The sequence below is a fragment of the Sinocyclocheilus grahami genome, unplaced genomic scaffold (assembly GCF_001515645.1).
Source record: "Sinocyclocheilus grahami isolate Dianchi unplaced genomic scaffold, SAMN03320097.WGS_v1.1 scaffold10.1, whole genome shotgun sequence".
Classification (NCBI taxonomy): domain Eukaryota; kingdom Metazoa; phylum Chordata; class Actinopteri; order Cypriniformes; family Cyprinidae; genus Sinocyclocheilus; species Sinocyclocheilus grahami.
The window spans coordinates 3762943-3781077 of NW_015505189.1; the positions used below are offsets into that span (position 1 = coordinate 3762943).

At 35.8% G+C, this 18135-nt stretch overlaps 1 protein-coding gene across 1 annotated transcript in view; it reads left to right on the forward strand.

Annotated features, from left to right (window-relative positions):
* LOC107594416 (extracellular sulfatase Sulf-2-like) overlaps positions 1–18135 on the forward strand; it is a 49470-nt gene that overhangs the window by 4766 nt on the left and 26569 nt on the right. The window contains exons 2-7 of the mRNA XM_016284455.1: positions 1345–1563; positions 3712–3951; positions 7341–7492; positions 7911–8080; positions 13885–14035; positions 15418–15593. Coding sequence (XP_016139941.1) covers positions 1389–1563; positions 3712–3951; positions 7341–7492; positions 7911–8080; positions 13885–14035; positions 15418–15593 — 1064 coding nt within the window. The 5' untranslated portion in view covers positions 1345–1388. The remainder of the gene's footprint in view (positions 1–1344; positions 1564–3711; positions 3952–7340; positions 7493–7910; positions 8081–13884; positions 14036–15417; positions 15594–18135) is intronic.

Sequence of the window (18135 nt, forward strand, 5' to 3'; positions counted from 1 at the left end):
TATATATATATATATATATATATATATATATATATATATATATATATATATATATATATATAAAGCATATAATCATGCTTTGGTAAAATTATAACATAAAAAGTAAAAAATTATGAGAAAAGAAATTGTACTTAAAAAGTCTACATAATTAGTCAGCATAAAAAGTCGGAAACATTTGGGACAAAAAAAAGTGTCAGAATTACGACAAAAGTTATAATTGACAAAAAGTCCAATTTGTGACAAGTTGAAATAACAACATAAACATATATAGTTAACATAAAATTTAATTTACGATAAATAGCCATAATTATGACATTAAAAGTCATTATTATGATAAAAAATATTAATAATTATCTAATATTTTTAATATTATCTCTTTTTTTTGTCATAATTGTGACTTTTCATCCCATGACTTAGTATCTCATCATTTCAACTTTTTATGTCATAATTATATTTTAAAAAAACATTTTAAAAAATTCATTTGTGGTGGAAATGGGCTTTTATGGAGACCTGATTTGCATAATTTCTTCAGTGAGTCTGCACTAAAACTAAATTCTCAAAACATGAATATGAAACCAAAAACAGCCGATATATGTTTAATATGTACTTACTGAAAGTCAGAAATTCATCAGTAATTTAAGATTTGGACTGGTGTGTGGGTTATTCAGATCGAATGGTATTTAGCTACTTTCTTGTCATAACATTCAGTGATCTTATACACACATTTTGTTCTTCATTGTACAGTGTGAAAGTTTCTCCTTTGCCTTTAAGCTTGAGCGGTGATATTTATTGAACAGAACGTGGTGTTGTGGATGGTACAGTGTGTACCAAGAGGAACATTTCCACTCAGTGTTTAGAACAGAATACTGATAAATGTCAGATTATTAAGTTAGTCGAATGGTTTGCTACCTATCTGTCAATGTGTGTCATTATAGTTAACGTGTGCATTTCATCCGGATCAGTATTTTGTCTGAATCTGAATCCTGTTTTACACAAATAGTAGCAAACAGTAGTTTGTCATTTTTTGCATATTCACTTTTTTTGGCACATTGATAGCTAACCTCTTATGTTGAGTTTATCTTTGCATCCAGGTCATGTTGTAGCCTACATATCTTGTAATATGTTAAGTGCAAGGAAAGCTGCATATTTATATATAGGCCTAACTTACGGCTATAACAATTAAGGTCATTAATAATTTACCATAAATAAGATCTCCCTGGCGAAACCACATGCTGTCACAACCTCTACCTTAACCTGAAACAATATTCATGCTAAAATTTAATTCAGAATCATTTTGAGTATAAAACTGAGCTAAACTTAATTTTCTGGGGGTTTTCCCTACAGGTGCCACAAGGTGAAGTCAGTATAGTGTGAGCAGGAGCCCTGAGATGGCGACGCAGGGGCTGGCGGCCCGGCTCTTGGTGCTGTTGGCCGTGTTGGCGGTGGCTCATGCCTCTGTCTTCCAGTCCAATCAGAAACTGAAACCTCGGTTCCAGCGAGACCGGCGCAACATCCGTCCCAACATCATCCTCATCCTCACCGATGACCAGGACATTGAATTGGGTGAGTGGAAAAATAATACTCAGATACCTTTAGGATAATTTATGATAAGCCACCTCCAAGAGAAACTTTTTGGGATTTTTGGAGACAAAATAAAACAATAAGCTGTGAGAGTCCATGTGCTATAGTGGTTTTAAAATGTTTCAGGGATGTTGTCAGGCACAGTATGTACTGAAATGCCTAAAACTCCCTTAACTGTGATGCAACTCTTTACATGGCAACCACAAATATGATAAAGGACACCAGTTTTCAAGACTATTAAATCATCCACTGATTCCAATGAGAGCTCGTCCAGTCAGATTTAGATATACACTACTGTTCAAAATTTGAGGTCAGTAAGATTTTGTTTTAAGAAATTAATACTTTTATTCAGCAAGGATGCATTCAATTGATCAAAAGTGACAGTAAAGACATTGATAATGTTACAGGTAAATGCTTTCAAATAAATGCTATTCTTTTGAATTATTATTTATGTTTCTTGAGCAGCAAATCAGCATATTAGCATGATTTCTGAAGGATCATGTGACTCTGAAGACTGGAGTAATGATGCTGAAAATTCAGCTTTGCATCACAGGAATCAATTACATTTAAAAATAAATATTATTTATACAGAAAACAGTTCAATTCAATTCTAATAATATTTTACGTTATTGGTGTTCTTACTGTATTTTTTGATCAAATAAACGCAGCCTAGGTGAGCATAAGAGACTTCTTTCAAAAACCTTGAACGGTAAAATGAACAGTAGTGTATTTCTATTCCTTAAGATATTTCATTTGATGTATTTTAACCATATTGTAACCTGACCTGCTTGTAAAAAAAAACATTCACAGTCGCATGTACTTTTGCTCCTAAAACAAAACAGTTCTTTAGAATCTCTAATGGTTTTAGCAAACAAGATCTCTCAGTCTAAAAGGTTTACAGGTACAAGATGCAACTAATGCTGAAAGAGCATTTGCTTCTGTTGGATGTGTTTGTATGTGTGAGAGAGCTCGTTTATTTTATTATATATCAGCTGTCTATCTATATTGACCTTTGTGTGTAAAGTGCACAGAGGGTTTTTGCAGTGTGTATGTTTGTATGTGCTGACCTTTCTGCAGGAATCTGTGGAGATGGGATGATCCTGTCTTAAAGGCCAAACTGAACTAGACTTCCTTTTTCCAATCATATCAATTGAGCAAATCAGGGTGTAGGTTGTGTGGGTTTACTTAGCTATAGTTTGTTCCCAGAAGTTATTTATAAATGTTGTCATTTTAATCAATGATTCGTAAATAAAAATGAATGTGCATTAAAATATATTATGCTTACCAAGGCTGCATTCATTTGCTCAAACATGCATTAAAACAGTCATTTATTCCTTCAGTGTCACATGATCCTTCAGAAATCGTTCTAATATGCTGATGTGCTGCTCAATAAACATTTCTTATTATCAATATTGAAAACAATTGCGCTGCTTAATATTTTGGTGGAAACTGTAATATTGTTAAATATCATTACAATTTAAAAGAACTGTTTTCTATTTGAATACATTAGGCTTCTTTGATAAATACAAAGTTGAAAAGAACAGTGTTCATTTAAAATAGAATTTTCTGTACACTATTGACTTAATGCATCCTTGCTGAATACAATAAATAAATAAATAAATAAATCTTACTGACCCAAACCTTTGTCTGGTAGTGTAAAAACTATTGAAGTTTATGGTTTGTCCTAATTTACATTTAAATAAATGTGTGTGTGTTTATTTGAGCAAGGCAAGGTCGAAGAAATGCTGAGGAAGAGCGAAAACAAAGGGGTTTTGAAAACTATATACTGTAATTGAGACTTTTAATAAATAGAGTGTGACTTGTGAATATAAAGCCTGTATCATATATCTCTAAACATACACATCCATGTGCACACGCACACACACGCAGCTGGTGTCACATGAATTCCCAGGTTGCAAACAACCAATACATTTCCTCTTAAAGGCTGGAATGTCACAAACAGAGAATAAATGAAAGAACTGATATCTTTATCCCGCTGATGTCTAGTGTTTTGTAGAGGAAGAGAAAAAGAAGTATCCAGTTTTCTTTGAAGTACAGCAATCAGCAGAGCAGACTTTATGTCACCTTCAATAATATATGATAGATCTTCTTTTTCTCTCTCTCACCCAGGCTCCATGCAGGTCATGAATAAGACCCGGCGGATCATGGAACAGGGTGGAACGCACTTCTCCAATGCGTTTGTCACCACGCCCATGTGCTGTCCATCACGCTCCTCCATGCTGACGGGGAAGTACGCCCACAATCACAACACCTACACCAACAACGAGAACTGCTCTTCGCCCTCCTGGCAGGCCCAACATGAGCCACGCACTTTTGGAGTTTACCTCAACAGCACTGGCTACAGGACAGGTGGAGACCATTCCCAAACACACGCTGAAAGGATTACTTGGTTCAATTGCTGTGTTATTGTCGCATGGTATAGAGTAAAGTAGAGTGGAGTACAGTAGTGTAGTGTAGTAGAGCTATGAGTTCAGCATAGAATAGTGTAGACTAAAACTAGAGTAGAGTAGAATGAAGTGTACTAGAATAACATAGAGATAACATAGAGATGAATAGACTAAAAACAGAGTAGACTAGAGTAAAGTAGGAGAATAGCTTAGAGATGAGTAGAATAATGTAGAGTAGATTAAAGTCCAGTAGCATTGAATGTACAGTAGAGTTGAGTAGACTAAAGGAAGAAGAGTAGAATAGAGTTCAGAAGAGTAGACTAAAGTAAAGGGAAATAGCCTAGAAATTAGTAGAATTATCTAGAATGAAGTAGAGTATCATCTCCTGAAGTAGAGTAGAATAGAGTTAAGTATATTATACTAAAGTAATGGAGAATAGCCTTTAAATGTGTAGACAAGAGTATAATGTAGAGTAGAATACATTAAAATTAGCTTATACTAAAACAGAGCAGAATATAGTAACATAGACTTGGGAAAATTGATTAAAGCAGAGAGGACTAGACTAAAATAGAGTAGAATAAAACTGAGTTGAGTGGACTATACTAAAGTAAAGTAGAATAATGTATACTAGATTGAAGTAGATTAGCAGCATATACTGAAGTATAGTAGAAGAGAGTTACATAGATCAGAATAAAGTAAAAGAGATGAGCCTAAAGGTCAATTGAATAATGTAGAATAGAAAAATTAGAGCAGCATAGACTGACTTAGAGTAGAGTAGAACAGAGTTGAGCAGACTAGACTAAAGTAAAAGAGAGGAGCCTAGAGGTCAATAGAATAATGTGTACTAGATTAAAGTAGAGTAGCATACACTAACGTAGAATAGAACAGAGTTGAGTAGATTGTACTAAAGTAAAGGAGAATAACCTCAAGATGTGCAGCCCAGAGTATAAAAATGTAAAGGAGAATAAATTAAAATATCTTATACTAAAATAGAGCAGAATATAGTAACATAGATTGAGAAAACTTGATTAACACTGACCCGACTAAAATAGAGTGGAATAAAATAGAGTTGAGTAGACTTGACTAAAGTAGAGGGGAATGGCATAGAGATTAGTAAACTAGAGTAGAACAATGTGGAGTAGATTAGAGTAGCATAGTCTAGAGTAGAATAAAGTAGAGTAAAATCAATTTAGTGATTTTAGTATTGTATACTAAAATAGAGTAGAATAGAGTAAAATAAAGTACCGTGGACTAAAGCAGAGTAGAATGAAATAGAGTAGCCTGAAGTAGAGTAGTGTTGCAAAATTGAGTACTTATATCTTTGTAGCATAAAATTCATAGTTGGACTAGATTAGAGACTAATCAGAGTGTAGCATCAGTGGCTCTAAGATCACGCTTTCATAACCTCATACCCTTTAATGATTTCCATCTGAAAACCTCTGAAATAAACACCAGCGCATTATGGCGCATAAACTCTTCAATAACAGCCTGATATGAATGTAAAGTTCAAATTGAGCTCTCATTCATTTGTGAGCTATTTCATCAGTCAGAGTTGTGTCTGTTGGGTTTTTCACACACTCTCACCAGAGATTCAGTGTGACAGGCCCCCAGGTCACACACACACTGTCAAACACACTCTCACAGACTCTTGCACGAACATTGACATAATCTGTCTCCAACAGATGATTTTCATTAAACTAAAAACCTTAGGGCTGTAATGGATGGTTTTGTGTATTTGTGTAAATGTGTGATGTTTTTGTTTGTGACATAGACATCAGGCAAAACTACTATGTGCATGTAAACATAGCATGACCAGCTGTGAATGTTGTTCCTGCACACACACACACACACACACACACACACCTGGCAGTGAGTCAGGCTTTTAGTGGTAACAGTAATCCATTAGAGAACACTTCCTCTAGGAGAGAGACCAGCTCTGACCAACATACTCTCTAATGTAACATTTCCAACACAAATATTCATTCATCTTCACACAGCTCCTGTCCTCTATTCCTCTACATGCAGATTATGTCTGTATGCCCGATGTATTTTAAATGTGCAATGTCTTTTTAGTATAAAAAGTTTACGCTACTTTTCTGTACTCCACTCTGTTCTACTCTTCTCCATTCTACTGTTCTTGACCCTTTATCACACTCACTGTACTCTATGCTGCTCTTCCATACTCTGATCTACTCCAAATTCTATTCTATTGTACTTTATTGTACTCTGCTCTGCCGTACTGTACTCCATTCAGTTAATCTCTACTCAACTGTACCATACACTATTCTATTCTACTCTGTTCTGCTCTGCTAACCTCTACTTTACCATAACCTACTACTTTGCTTTGCTCTAATTTACAGTTTTACTATACTTTACTCTACTCAACTCTATATACTGTGTACTTCTACTCTATCGTATTATACTGTTTTACACTCTACTGTTTTACTTTACTCTATTGAACTGTTCTACTTTATTCTATCCCACTACACACTACTCACCTCTACTAAACTCTACTGTTTTCTGCATTGTTGTAGTCTATTTTTCTACTCTACTTAATTCTACTGTTTTGTGCTCTATTCTGTTCAGTCCAACTCAACTGTACTATGTGCTTTTTACTTTACCATATCACTGTTTTTATTCTATTTTATTTTATTCTGTACTACTCTGCAATACTTTATTCTATTGTACTTTACTGTACTGTGCTATAATCTACTTTGTTCTATTCTACTCAACTTTCCCATACTATTCTACTTTTAAATTTTCACTGTTTTGCTCTATTCTATTCTACTATACTCAACTAAACTGTACTCTTTTATAATCTACTGTGCTCTACTCTACTTTGTTCTATTCTACTCAAATATCTACTCAACTATTACCACATAACTAAACCATACACTATTCTTCTCTACCCTGTTTTACTCTATTCTGTCGCACTTTACTCAATTGAACTACTCTATATTTGTGTAAAAACTATTCTACTCTATTCTGTTCTACTCTACTCAACTGTAGTATACACTTTTCTACTCTTCTATTGTTTTGTACCATACTATTTCCCTTTATTCTGTTTTACTCAGCTCAACTCTATTGTGTTGTAATCTCCTCAACTTTATTCTACTTTTCTGTTCTCTACTCTGCTATTCTGCTCTATTCTGCTCTCTGTTCTACTCTAGTGTACTCAACACTGCTCTATTTTACTCTATTCTTTATTTTTGGCCTATTCTCAGTTCTACCCTACTCTATTCTGTTCTGCTCTGCTCTATTTTATTACACTATTCTGTACTCTACTTTGCTCTCTTCTACACTATTTTGCTTTATGATAACTATGCTCTCTTGTGTTTTGTGTTTTCCCAGCATTCTTTGGGAAGTATCTGAATGAGTATAACGGTACTTACATTCCTCCGGGCTGGAGGGAGTGGGTCGCCATGGTGAAGAATTCCCGCTTCTACAACTACACTCTGTGCAGGAACGGCGTCCGAGAGAAACACGGATTTGAATACTCAAAGGTCTGTGTGCAAGCTGGCCAATCATGCGGAACCCCGTATTTTCCTATTGCGTCTCCTTTCTTCATTTCTTGTCATGTATTCATCCATTCTTGACCAGTTTGATTGATAGTTTTGTGATTTCCAACAAAGTCAGACCTCTTTTCTGTCTGTCTTTCACACTCTCATTGGCTGTCTCTCAAAGTTCAGTATTTTTTGTCAGGGCTCATCAGTCTCATCTAAGCTCTCTTTTTTCTGTTAGCTTTTCACCATTCATTGCAGTGACAGACATTCAAGCTCTTTGACAACAGAAAAGATTGCTTATGAGTGGGTTATATGTGTGTGTGTGTGTGTGTGTGTGTGTATGTTAAGCTTTTGAATAACTGAGACTGAAATATTTTAAATTAGTAGATTAATGATCAGATCTCTGTACCTCCTGTAGGACTACCTGACAGATCTCATTACTAATGACAGCATCAGTTACTTCCGCATGTCAAAGAAGATCTACCCTCACCGACCCATCATGATGGTGATCAGTCACGCCGCCCCTCATGGCCCAGAGGACTCAGCCCCTCAGTACACTACTGCCTTCCCCAACGCTTCACAGCACATGTGAGTCCAAACCTCCATTGCATGACATTTAATTTAAAAAGATGATACGAAAAACTAAGAATGTATTGGTATTGGTACTGGTATTGGCTTTTTCTCTTTTTCGCCTTAATGGAAATATCACTAAAGCTGCATGAACTCCACCAGTTTGTATAAAAACTAATGATCAGTTTGAATGATTTGGGATTATCCAAAGAGTATCTTGAGCTTCAAAAGATGAAGAAATCTGACCGCCTGGAAAAACACGTTCATTGTCACTGATTTTTTACTTTATTGATTATTAAGCTAGAAATTATAGTAGAATATTTATTATTATTTTTCCTAAAATGTTGTTTATTTTGAGGTTAAGCTGAGAAAAAAAAATCTATTTTTCATTGAGGTCTCAGACTTTTAGACTCTCATTGTACATAAACAAAAACATGCAAAAGGTTAGTGGTAGTGGAGATGAACAGGAAGAGAGCAAAGAAACAGCTGGAAATCATGGATAACACTGTGAATAGAAAACTCACTGCACTTTTCTCTATTTCTGTCACTCAAGTGCTACTCAATAGAGTTGTTATAATGGAAACAGTCCTCTGCGGTTCACACTAATGTACCCACAGACACACACACACACACACACTTGTTTTTATCTGCCGGTTTCTCCTGCTCTCTTGCTAATTGGCCACCAGCTGGTACCAGACCCTTTTTTCAGTGTCTCTTTCTCTCCCTTCGTTCATCTCATCTCTACATTTATGTCCATCCGGCAGATAAATCCTGACTCTGTCTATGTTTTCCCAGGGTCTGTAATCCTCCTGTCAGAGAGACACTGCCATTCTTCACACACATGCCGAATACATACGTGATGATGAAAAGCATATTTGTACACACTCACACTCACATTTGTACTGTCTCGGTTAAATCCTGTCTACACGTGATGTAGTTGTTTTTAGTTAGCTGGATTTGCTAAATCTCTAGGACCCCACTCTCACTCTCTGTGTACACCAAGTAATCTCAAAATCTAATTTTATAGTTCTCCATGTCTACTTTTGTACCCGGTAACCTCATAAATTCAGCCTTTTTAGATACAGGAAATCCATTCATGAAAATCTTCTTAAGAAATAAGTTAAACATGAAATATAAGTGTGCAATACTTGAAAAATTCTGAAAAATGTACACTTTTCTGGGGAATAAACATGCGAATTGTATATGAAAATATACACTTCTCCTTTCATTTCTATGGTGTTAACAACCTGAATCACTCAAGAACAAGAAGCTACCTTCAAATTTCAGTTCTAATAAACCAGATGCTTTTATTCAGCTCGCTATAAACATGTCAACAGTTAACTACAGTAAACTACCTTGCTCAGTAGGTGAAAGAGAAAACTGCTCACATACTTACAATGCACTATAAATTGCATACTGACATATTTCATACATATAGAACAACACATAAAAAAATAAGCTTGAAGATTTACATTTATGCACTTGTATACAATATATTTCACGCCCCAGATACATCCGAGAGCACACACATAGACATATTATCTAGTTAACACACCACAAATGAGCAAACAAAAAGCCTCTAATGTACTAAATTCTCTCTCTGTCTGTCTCTCTCTCAGATTCGATTTGCTTTCAGGACATTGTGTGTCTAAGCACAAAACCACACAACCATGAGCTCCCATTTCTCTCACATTCAAGCAAGAAAAAGAGAGGGAGAGAACAAAGAGATACAGTACTGTTAATGAATATTACCATCTTTACTGAAATATTGAGTCAGGAATGAATTCAGACGTTAAAGGGACAGAATGTTCACAAACATGCACATTCGCTTTCTCAGGCTGGCTGATGAGGAAGAAACCCAAAATAGATGAATAGATATTCATTTTTTGATTAGTAAATGGGAAGCTATTTAAACAGTGTGTGTGTGTGTGTGTGTGTGTGTGTGTGTGTGTGTGTGTGTGTGTGTGTGTGTGTGTGATAAGCTTTCTGTTGTAGTTTAACAAGCGTTTGATTCACCATTAGAGTAGATATAAACCAGGAGATGCAAACCTGCCCACTGTATGACTCACATAAACATCCATCATCCTTTCAAAGTAACTGCTCAAGTCAGAGTGTCTGGAATTTTAACTTTTAGTTTTTATTATTTTTCTGATGTCATCACACTTTCACTAATAAAAAACAAACAGCCTTGCTCCTGTTTTGCTCGCCAGTCTCTTTTGCACACAAACTATTAATTAAACATGATTTATGATTCACATCCACCTCTATAACTTCGTCACCTGTCTGATTGCATTTATATTGCAATGAAATATGTCACTTTTTTCACCCTTATAACCATAAAAGATGGCTGTGCTCCACACATGCATTCATATGCATGTATCATTCCCCTGCTGTCAGGGGAGAATGCCCCAGAATTCCTCTATCCTCTCTTAACGTCCCATGAGAAATTTGCGGGACCGCACTCATTCTCTCCGTTCAGTCCGCTGCAAACCACCCGCCACCGTCCATAATGGCCTCCCGCTAGTCCTGTACTTCTCTGCTCCTTGCCCTCGTACAGTGCTGTATGTGATTAACCCCTCGTTGCTCCTCAGACTGGCACAAGGCCAAAGCAGAGATATTGTACAAATCCTCACAGAGAGTCCAAGAGCGTATATTATTCGGTGGGAAAATCCCCCTGTTCTCATCGCCACGTGATTCCACTGCACCTGTTTCATCGAGAATAATGAAAATATGATCAGAAAATAATAAGAGAGGGAGAAAGAGCGTTTTGAGAGGATTAAAATTATTATATGTAGACCAATAAAGAAGATTAATCCAGAGAGAGAGAGAGAGAGAATTAACTATTTACATAGGCAGCTGCCTTCTGAGGCCATATTCTATATTGATGGAATCTCATGTGACATATTTGGAACACTCTATATAGGCAGGAACTGTGTAGCATGTAGCATTCCTCACGTCAAGCACACATTAATTCTAGTCTGGTCTATGAAATACAGAGCACACAAATATTAGGTTAAATGATGTGTTATGAATCAGATCAGAGATATTTTTATTCAACACTTTTCTGTATTAAATAAAATGTTTGTATTTACTCTGTGTACAGTGAAATCCACTTGAGTTTTACCAAAGTCCTTTTAAGACAAGTCAAGTAATTTTTCCCCATTCAAAACTATATAAGTGACACGTCTTGGGTATTCTATAGTCTTTGGTTTTACATTAGCATGTTGCTTAGCTAATGTCTTGAGAGTCTAGTAAGCTTAAAAATAGCATACAAATAATTTGTGAAATAGTGTTACGAATGAGATTAGAACTATTTTTACTCAACACTTTATTGTAGGCCTTATTGATTACTATATTTATAATCAACTTTTCTGTTTACTGTTTACAGTCAATTCCACTTGAGTCTTACATTACCATTGCTAAGCTAATGCCTTGATAGTCTAAAAAGCTTAAAAATACATAACATACAAATTTCATGAAATAGTGTTATGAATCTGATTAGAACACTTTCCTTTATTGAATGCTTTATTTATCATCTTTTCTGTTTACTGTTCACTGTCAGTTCCACTTAAGTTTGATGTTAGCATGTTGTTAAGCTAATGCCATGATAGTCTATCTTAAAAATACAGAGCACTTAAATGTTGCCTAGAATAGTGTGTTGTGAATCAGATTAGAACTATTTTTATTGTATTTTTATTTAAAGGGGTCATATGATGCGATTTCAATTTTTCCTTTCTCTTTGGAGTGTTACAAGCTCTTGGTGCATAAAGAAGATCTGTAAAGTTGCAAAGACTAAAGTCTCAAATCCAAAGAGATATTCTTTATAAAAGTTAAGTCAACCACGCCTACCTAAAACGGCTTGTTTAAACACGCCCCCACATATCTGCATCACTATGTGGGAAGATTTGCATAATGCCGCCCAAATGTTCACGCAAAGAAAGAAGGCGTAACTTTTATTCTCACTGTAGTATTGTTGTTGCCGCCGCCATGTCGTGGAGACGCTGTGTGTTTCGTTGTGAAAGCGAAACTACTTTGTTTGGTCTTCCAAAAGAGGACGATATCGCTTCGTCATGCCTGGAGCTGATCTGTGCTGGTCACTGAGGAAATACTACAACTTTGCGCTGTGGATCGCCGGCTTTCACCGTGGATGAAGTGGAGTCCAGCCTGAGGTCGTCACATGTGGTTGCCGCAGGCATCACAGTATGGTAGGGACGTAACATTTCCGTCACACGCTTGAGGAATTCGGCCAATCACAACGCACTGGATAGCTGGCCAATCAGAGCAGACCTCACTTTTTCAGACCGATGAGCTTTGTAAAAATCGACGCGTTTCAGAAAGGCGGGGCATAGAGGAGAAACAATAATGTACAGTATGTGGACAATATTGTGTTTTTTTAACCTTAAACCGCATAAACACATTTCATTACACCAAATACACAAAATAATGTTCTTTTTAGCAGCATCATATGACCCCTTTAAAATATTTTAGAACTGTTTTTAAACGTTTCTGTGTTGATTAAAATAGTTATCAACTATTCTGTTTACTCATCTTGAATGAGTATAGAAACCCAAGCAATCTGGAAAGGAACAAAGAAAAAGGATAAAGAAAGCAGCTGCAATTTTGACTGTAATTTGTGCGTTTTGGTAAAATGCAGCAACAACCTCTGGAAGTGGTCAAAAGTGGACAAGCTCAAAACGTTTTAGACCCTGTTTTTAGCGTCTTTTTTAGTGTCTTCTACTTCTGATTGTATTGAAAAAAAATGCTTCTTAATACTAGGTGTAAACAGGGCCAGAGCGACAATGAATGCAGCACCATATTCGTGAAATAAATGAATGAACAGGGATTTGATAAAAATGCAGGAAAAACTATATATCGATATAATGCGCAGAAAACTTCAATGAGTGAGTCATTAAACAAATCTGAATGATTTTTTTTTGTAAGTTCTTTCAAATCACAGAATTCCCACCACTACTTCTCACCTTCCGGAAAAGCAGTATAGGGAGATATTAATTAAAGCATGTCATATTTTATTATATGTCTAGGTTGACAGCACACTTAGTTTTGAATCAGAGCTACTGTCTAGACAGAAAGAAATAGAAACAAGTGACAAAGGAACATCAGTAAACATTTCTTTCAGGTCCCAGTACAGACAGAAATAGATACACTAAAGAGAGACAGAGAGAGTTACATTGTCCCTTGTTGTCACTAAGTTGTTATCAGTTTGAATAAACGGCACCCTCAAAACAAGGCCAGGCAGCGAGCAGATCAGCGCGATGATGCTCACATTGATTTGTCTGTAGAAGGACTTTAAGTAATGGCTGTAAACAATAGAGCCAGGGGCTTTTAATCACAACTGTAAAGGCATGGAGTTTAAGTGCTGTTTGTTTCTAATAGGCCTCTCACACCTGTCACAGGAGCGAGGAGGAGGAGCTACAAACACTTCTCTCTCTTTTTAGCCCTCAATAATGGTTGAACAAGCATTACATTCACAGAATGTCAGTCTGTCAGTCAGCGCCTGAGAAACCATGAGACTGTAAAATTGCAATGTGTCATTTTCGAGGAGACAAGAAAGAGAGAGTTCAGTCGATTGCTGTCATTTGTAATTCTGACCATACAAACACACACACACACACATACAGACGCACTTTCACACATTCACGCAGACACTTCCCAGCTGTCAAAATCTGTCTGCTTGCTTTCCACCAACATCAGCAGAACAGAGTCGACAAACAGTGTCTCGAGACGCTCTGAAAACTCTCTCGATTTCCCTCAGTCATGCTTCAGCGGGTCCACTGACTGCGACTCTTTTCTTCTCCATTCAGAACGCCCAGTTATAACTACGCCCCTAATCCAGACAAACACTGGATTATGCGCTACACCGGCCCCATGAAGCCCATTCACATGGAGTTCACCAACATGCTGCAGCGCAAGAGACTGCAAACACTGCTGTCCGTGGATGATAGTGTGGAGAAGGTACATCAGTTCTACATGTTATACAAATTACACGAATTATGCATAAATATAATACATTTTTATCTAAATATAAAAGTAGAATATTTATAAACTATTCTTAACCATATGGCAACACTTTATTATTCTCACTATTAACTAGCAAGCATATTAGGAACATATTGGCTGTAGTACTTAAAAAGCACATATTAATGCCTTATTTTGCATGACCAGATTTGTGACCCTGGATCACAAAACCAAACAAAAATTTATTTTTAAATTGAGATTCATACATCACGTGAAAGCTGAATAGATAAGCTTTCCATTGATGTATGGTTTGTTAGGATAGGACCCAATATTTGGCCGAGATACAACTATTTGAAAATCTGGAAACTGAGGGTGCAAAAAAATCTAAATATTGAGAAAATCGTCTTAAAAATGGTCCAAATGAAGTTCTTAACAATGCATATTACTAATCAAAAATTACGTTTTGATATATTTACGGTAGGAAATTTACAAAATATCTTCATGGAACATGATCTTTACTTAATATCCTGTTAATCGATCATTTAAACCCATACAATGTATTTTTGGCCATTGCTAAAAATATACCCCAGTGACTTAAGACTGGTTTTGTGCTCCAGAGTCACATTTTAGATCCCTTAATCCTACCCCATAACTAAATTTAACAGCTACTTTACTATTAATAAGGAGCAAATTACCTATCTATCTGTATGAATTATTTTCCCAGTTGAGAACATTTCCACATTTACTCCAGATATACCATGGTAATAAATAATTCTAACGTATGTATACCGTGGCATTTGCATGCTACTTTACGGTACTTTAACAATGCTACAGTACTATGGTGTATTACATTGCAATCATTGTTATTTTAGTATTATTTATGTTCTATTACGGTATTTATTAATATTCTGAAAAAGCTTTTATTTTAATATTTTCTGTTTAAAGATTTGGTGCTTTTGTCTTTTTATTGGTTTATTGCTTTTTTAACATTTGCAATACTGAAATGTATTTTTTTTAAATAGTTTCATTTATTTTTATTGCAGTTTTAGTTTTTCTTTAGTACTTGAACTTACTTGTTTTATTTCACTTAGTTACCAAAGCAACATTTCTGATTTTTGTTTACGTTTTTCATCTAATATTTAATATTTTATTTAGCTTAAGTTCAATTAGAATTTTTTTTTAATTGTTCATTTAACAGCAACAACACTGAGTGCAGTGATCCATTTCACAAATTTCTTGTTTGTTTGTTTTTTTTTGGTAAATTCACAGTTTCAGAATGTCCCATGATGATTTTGTCTTGCTTTTCTGCAACCACAAACGAAGCTGTTGTACCTTATAATTTATTCTACTATTGTAATGTTTCTTCTTTCTGAACGTAGATATACAACATGTTGGTGGACACTGGAGAGCTGGACAACACATATGTGATCTACACGGCTGACCACGGATATCACATCGGTCAGTTCGGACTGGTCAAGGGGAAATCCATGCCCTATGAGTTTGACATCAGAGTTCCCTTTTACATCCGCGGCCCAAATGTGGAGGCAGGAGGCATGTGAGTGCTCTCGTTTGTGTGCGTGTATTCGATGACGCCATCCAATAGACATGACAAAGACAACCATCACAAAAAACATGGTGCTTTTAGATGATAGTACCATGATAAATCAATATCTATATTTATTCATATATTTATATAAATAGAAAATTTTTATAGAATGTCTCATTGCAATGCATTGCAGAATTGAAGCTCTTAAAATATGATTATCTCCCAAAAAGTATATTTTTAGTATAATATTATTCAGGTAGCATATAATTTAATATAACATTTATGTCTATAGTAATTCATGTTTTAGCACAGAGGCCAGAGTTATTCTTTAATGAGGTCTGAACTTGATTTATGGGGTTTTAATGACTTTCCAGTGAGATCAGCACATGTTGCAGGCCATATTTGAACCTGCATCCCCACGGGAGCACCAGACCAGTGCTCTGTTTAAATGTAGAAAAACTCGCTCTCTCTTTCTCTCATCAGCATTTTATATCATTACTCACTAATCTGCTGTGTGGTCTGGCTTCTCTCTTTCTCAGAAAAGCTGATTAACAGCAGTAAAGTCCACTCATGTGAAGACCGCAAGACTTTTTACTGTGAAAGAAAGCCACAGAAAAGAGGATAAAGAGTTTGGCAAGAGTCTCAGGGTGAGAAAGGCACAGCTGGGGCCAGTTCAACATCAGATGAGCCTTTAGGCAATACAATCAGAGAGAGAGATGAGCTGAATTTACTTTTTGAAAACTGAGCGGATGTGATTGGATTAATCTCCACTGAGGATTTGAAACGGTCAGTTGAAACTGACACTCATCAGTTTTGAATATTTTTTTAATCAAAATGAACAGCCACAGTAAGCATTTTGAGGGGTTTGATGTGTTCTTCAGCGTCAGAAGGTGAATGTTTAATATATCACTATAATAGAAAGCTATCTGTTAGCACAGTAGTTCTCAACCAGGGGCCTCAGCACACTTACAAGAGGCCGCAAGATGATGATGAGCAGTTTTTGCATCTCAAAGCACTTTACAAACAAAAAGTACAAAAAAAAAATTTATAATAATAATAATATATAAAAAGAAATAAAAATGCATCAAATTTTAAGAAGAACATAATATAAAATTAAAACAATAAGTAATTACATAGAAGCTTATTTTAGTTTGTTTTAGTTTATTTTAACAAAATGTTTAATTTAATTATTTTAATTTGTTTTCTCACTGACTATCATTTTTATTTAAGAACTAGGATTCGCACAATACATATACAGTATGAGGGAATTGTAAAAGTCTGATTTCTAGACCTGAAAATTCCTATATATATATATATATATATATATATATATATAATGAATACAATACGGTACATATTAGGGATGAAGCCAAAGCTGACAAATAATGGAAAAGATACACAGTAATTTCATGTGCTTGCTGGTGTGAATGATGTAGCTCAAAGGGGAAATATGAATAATTAATTATAACTAGTTATAATTAATTATAAATATTTAGATCCGCTGTAAGCATTTACTTGACATCTCAGTGTCAACTGTCTGTCAATTCTAAGAACGTTAATTTCCTGGTTAAGGAAAATAACTTTCTTACTGTACAATACTGCTCAGAGCATGTAGCAAAAATCTGCATGATTAGGGACTCCAGTTATGAGCAAACAATGAACAACCTCAAGTGTGATACAAGTAAGACTTTATTAACACTATAAACACTTAAACTAGTCTAACATACACACACACCGCATACAGTTGGCATAGGAAAAAGGGTTAAAGCTTAAGCAGTAAAGAGAAGAGATATAAAAACATGAAGCTATGGTACCATTTGATATTTAGCAGATCTACAGCCTGAATGAAACATCAGTTCCTTAGGTCAAACACACCTTTGTGAAAGGTGCAAATGATACGTAATGAATCAATTAATAAGACTAAGTTTGATACTTGCACGTCTCGCCTGTTTGAAAGAGAGTCCTGATGCTCTTTGGGGCTCCAGTAGGTTGGCTGAAGTTAGGTGATGAGAAATAACCATTTTGAGTCAGCGGATCTTGATGAATGGAAAGACTAGGCCGAAGCCTGGCGCAGACTTAAGGGTTGCAGAAGAGTTTCTAGCTCACATCCTTATCTTCTCAGAAACTAACAGGACCACAGACTAGTGTCGAGGACTGCTAGGCACGGCTGCGGCGGCTCTGGTACTTAGCAACCAGCAGACGGGAGGGTGATGAGAGATGAGTAAAGAGACTAAAAAGCAAGGCGGGTCACTGAAGTGAGGCCATTTAAGGTCTGTGGAGGTCAAACCTCTCGGGGGTCAAAGAGCCAATGGTGACTTGAACTTTTGGAGGGAAAGTTTTTGACTCTTTGTCTCCAAGCATGGCAATTTGCATATGTAACTGGATTGGATGTTGATGCAAAGACTACTAAAGATTCTTAGAACAATAATATGTTGCATAAATATCAACATATACTATAAACGCTCATTTAGATCATCAGAAGACAAATTCAAAGAGACCAAACATGGGGTTATATTAACTAGTGATCTATCATAACACACACACAAAACAG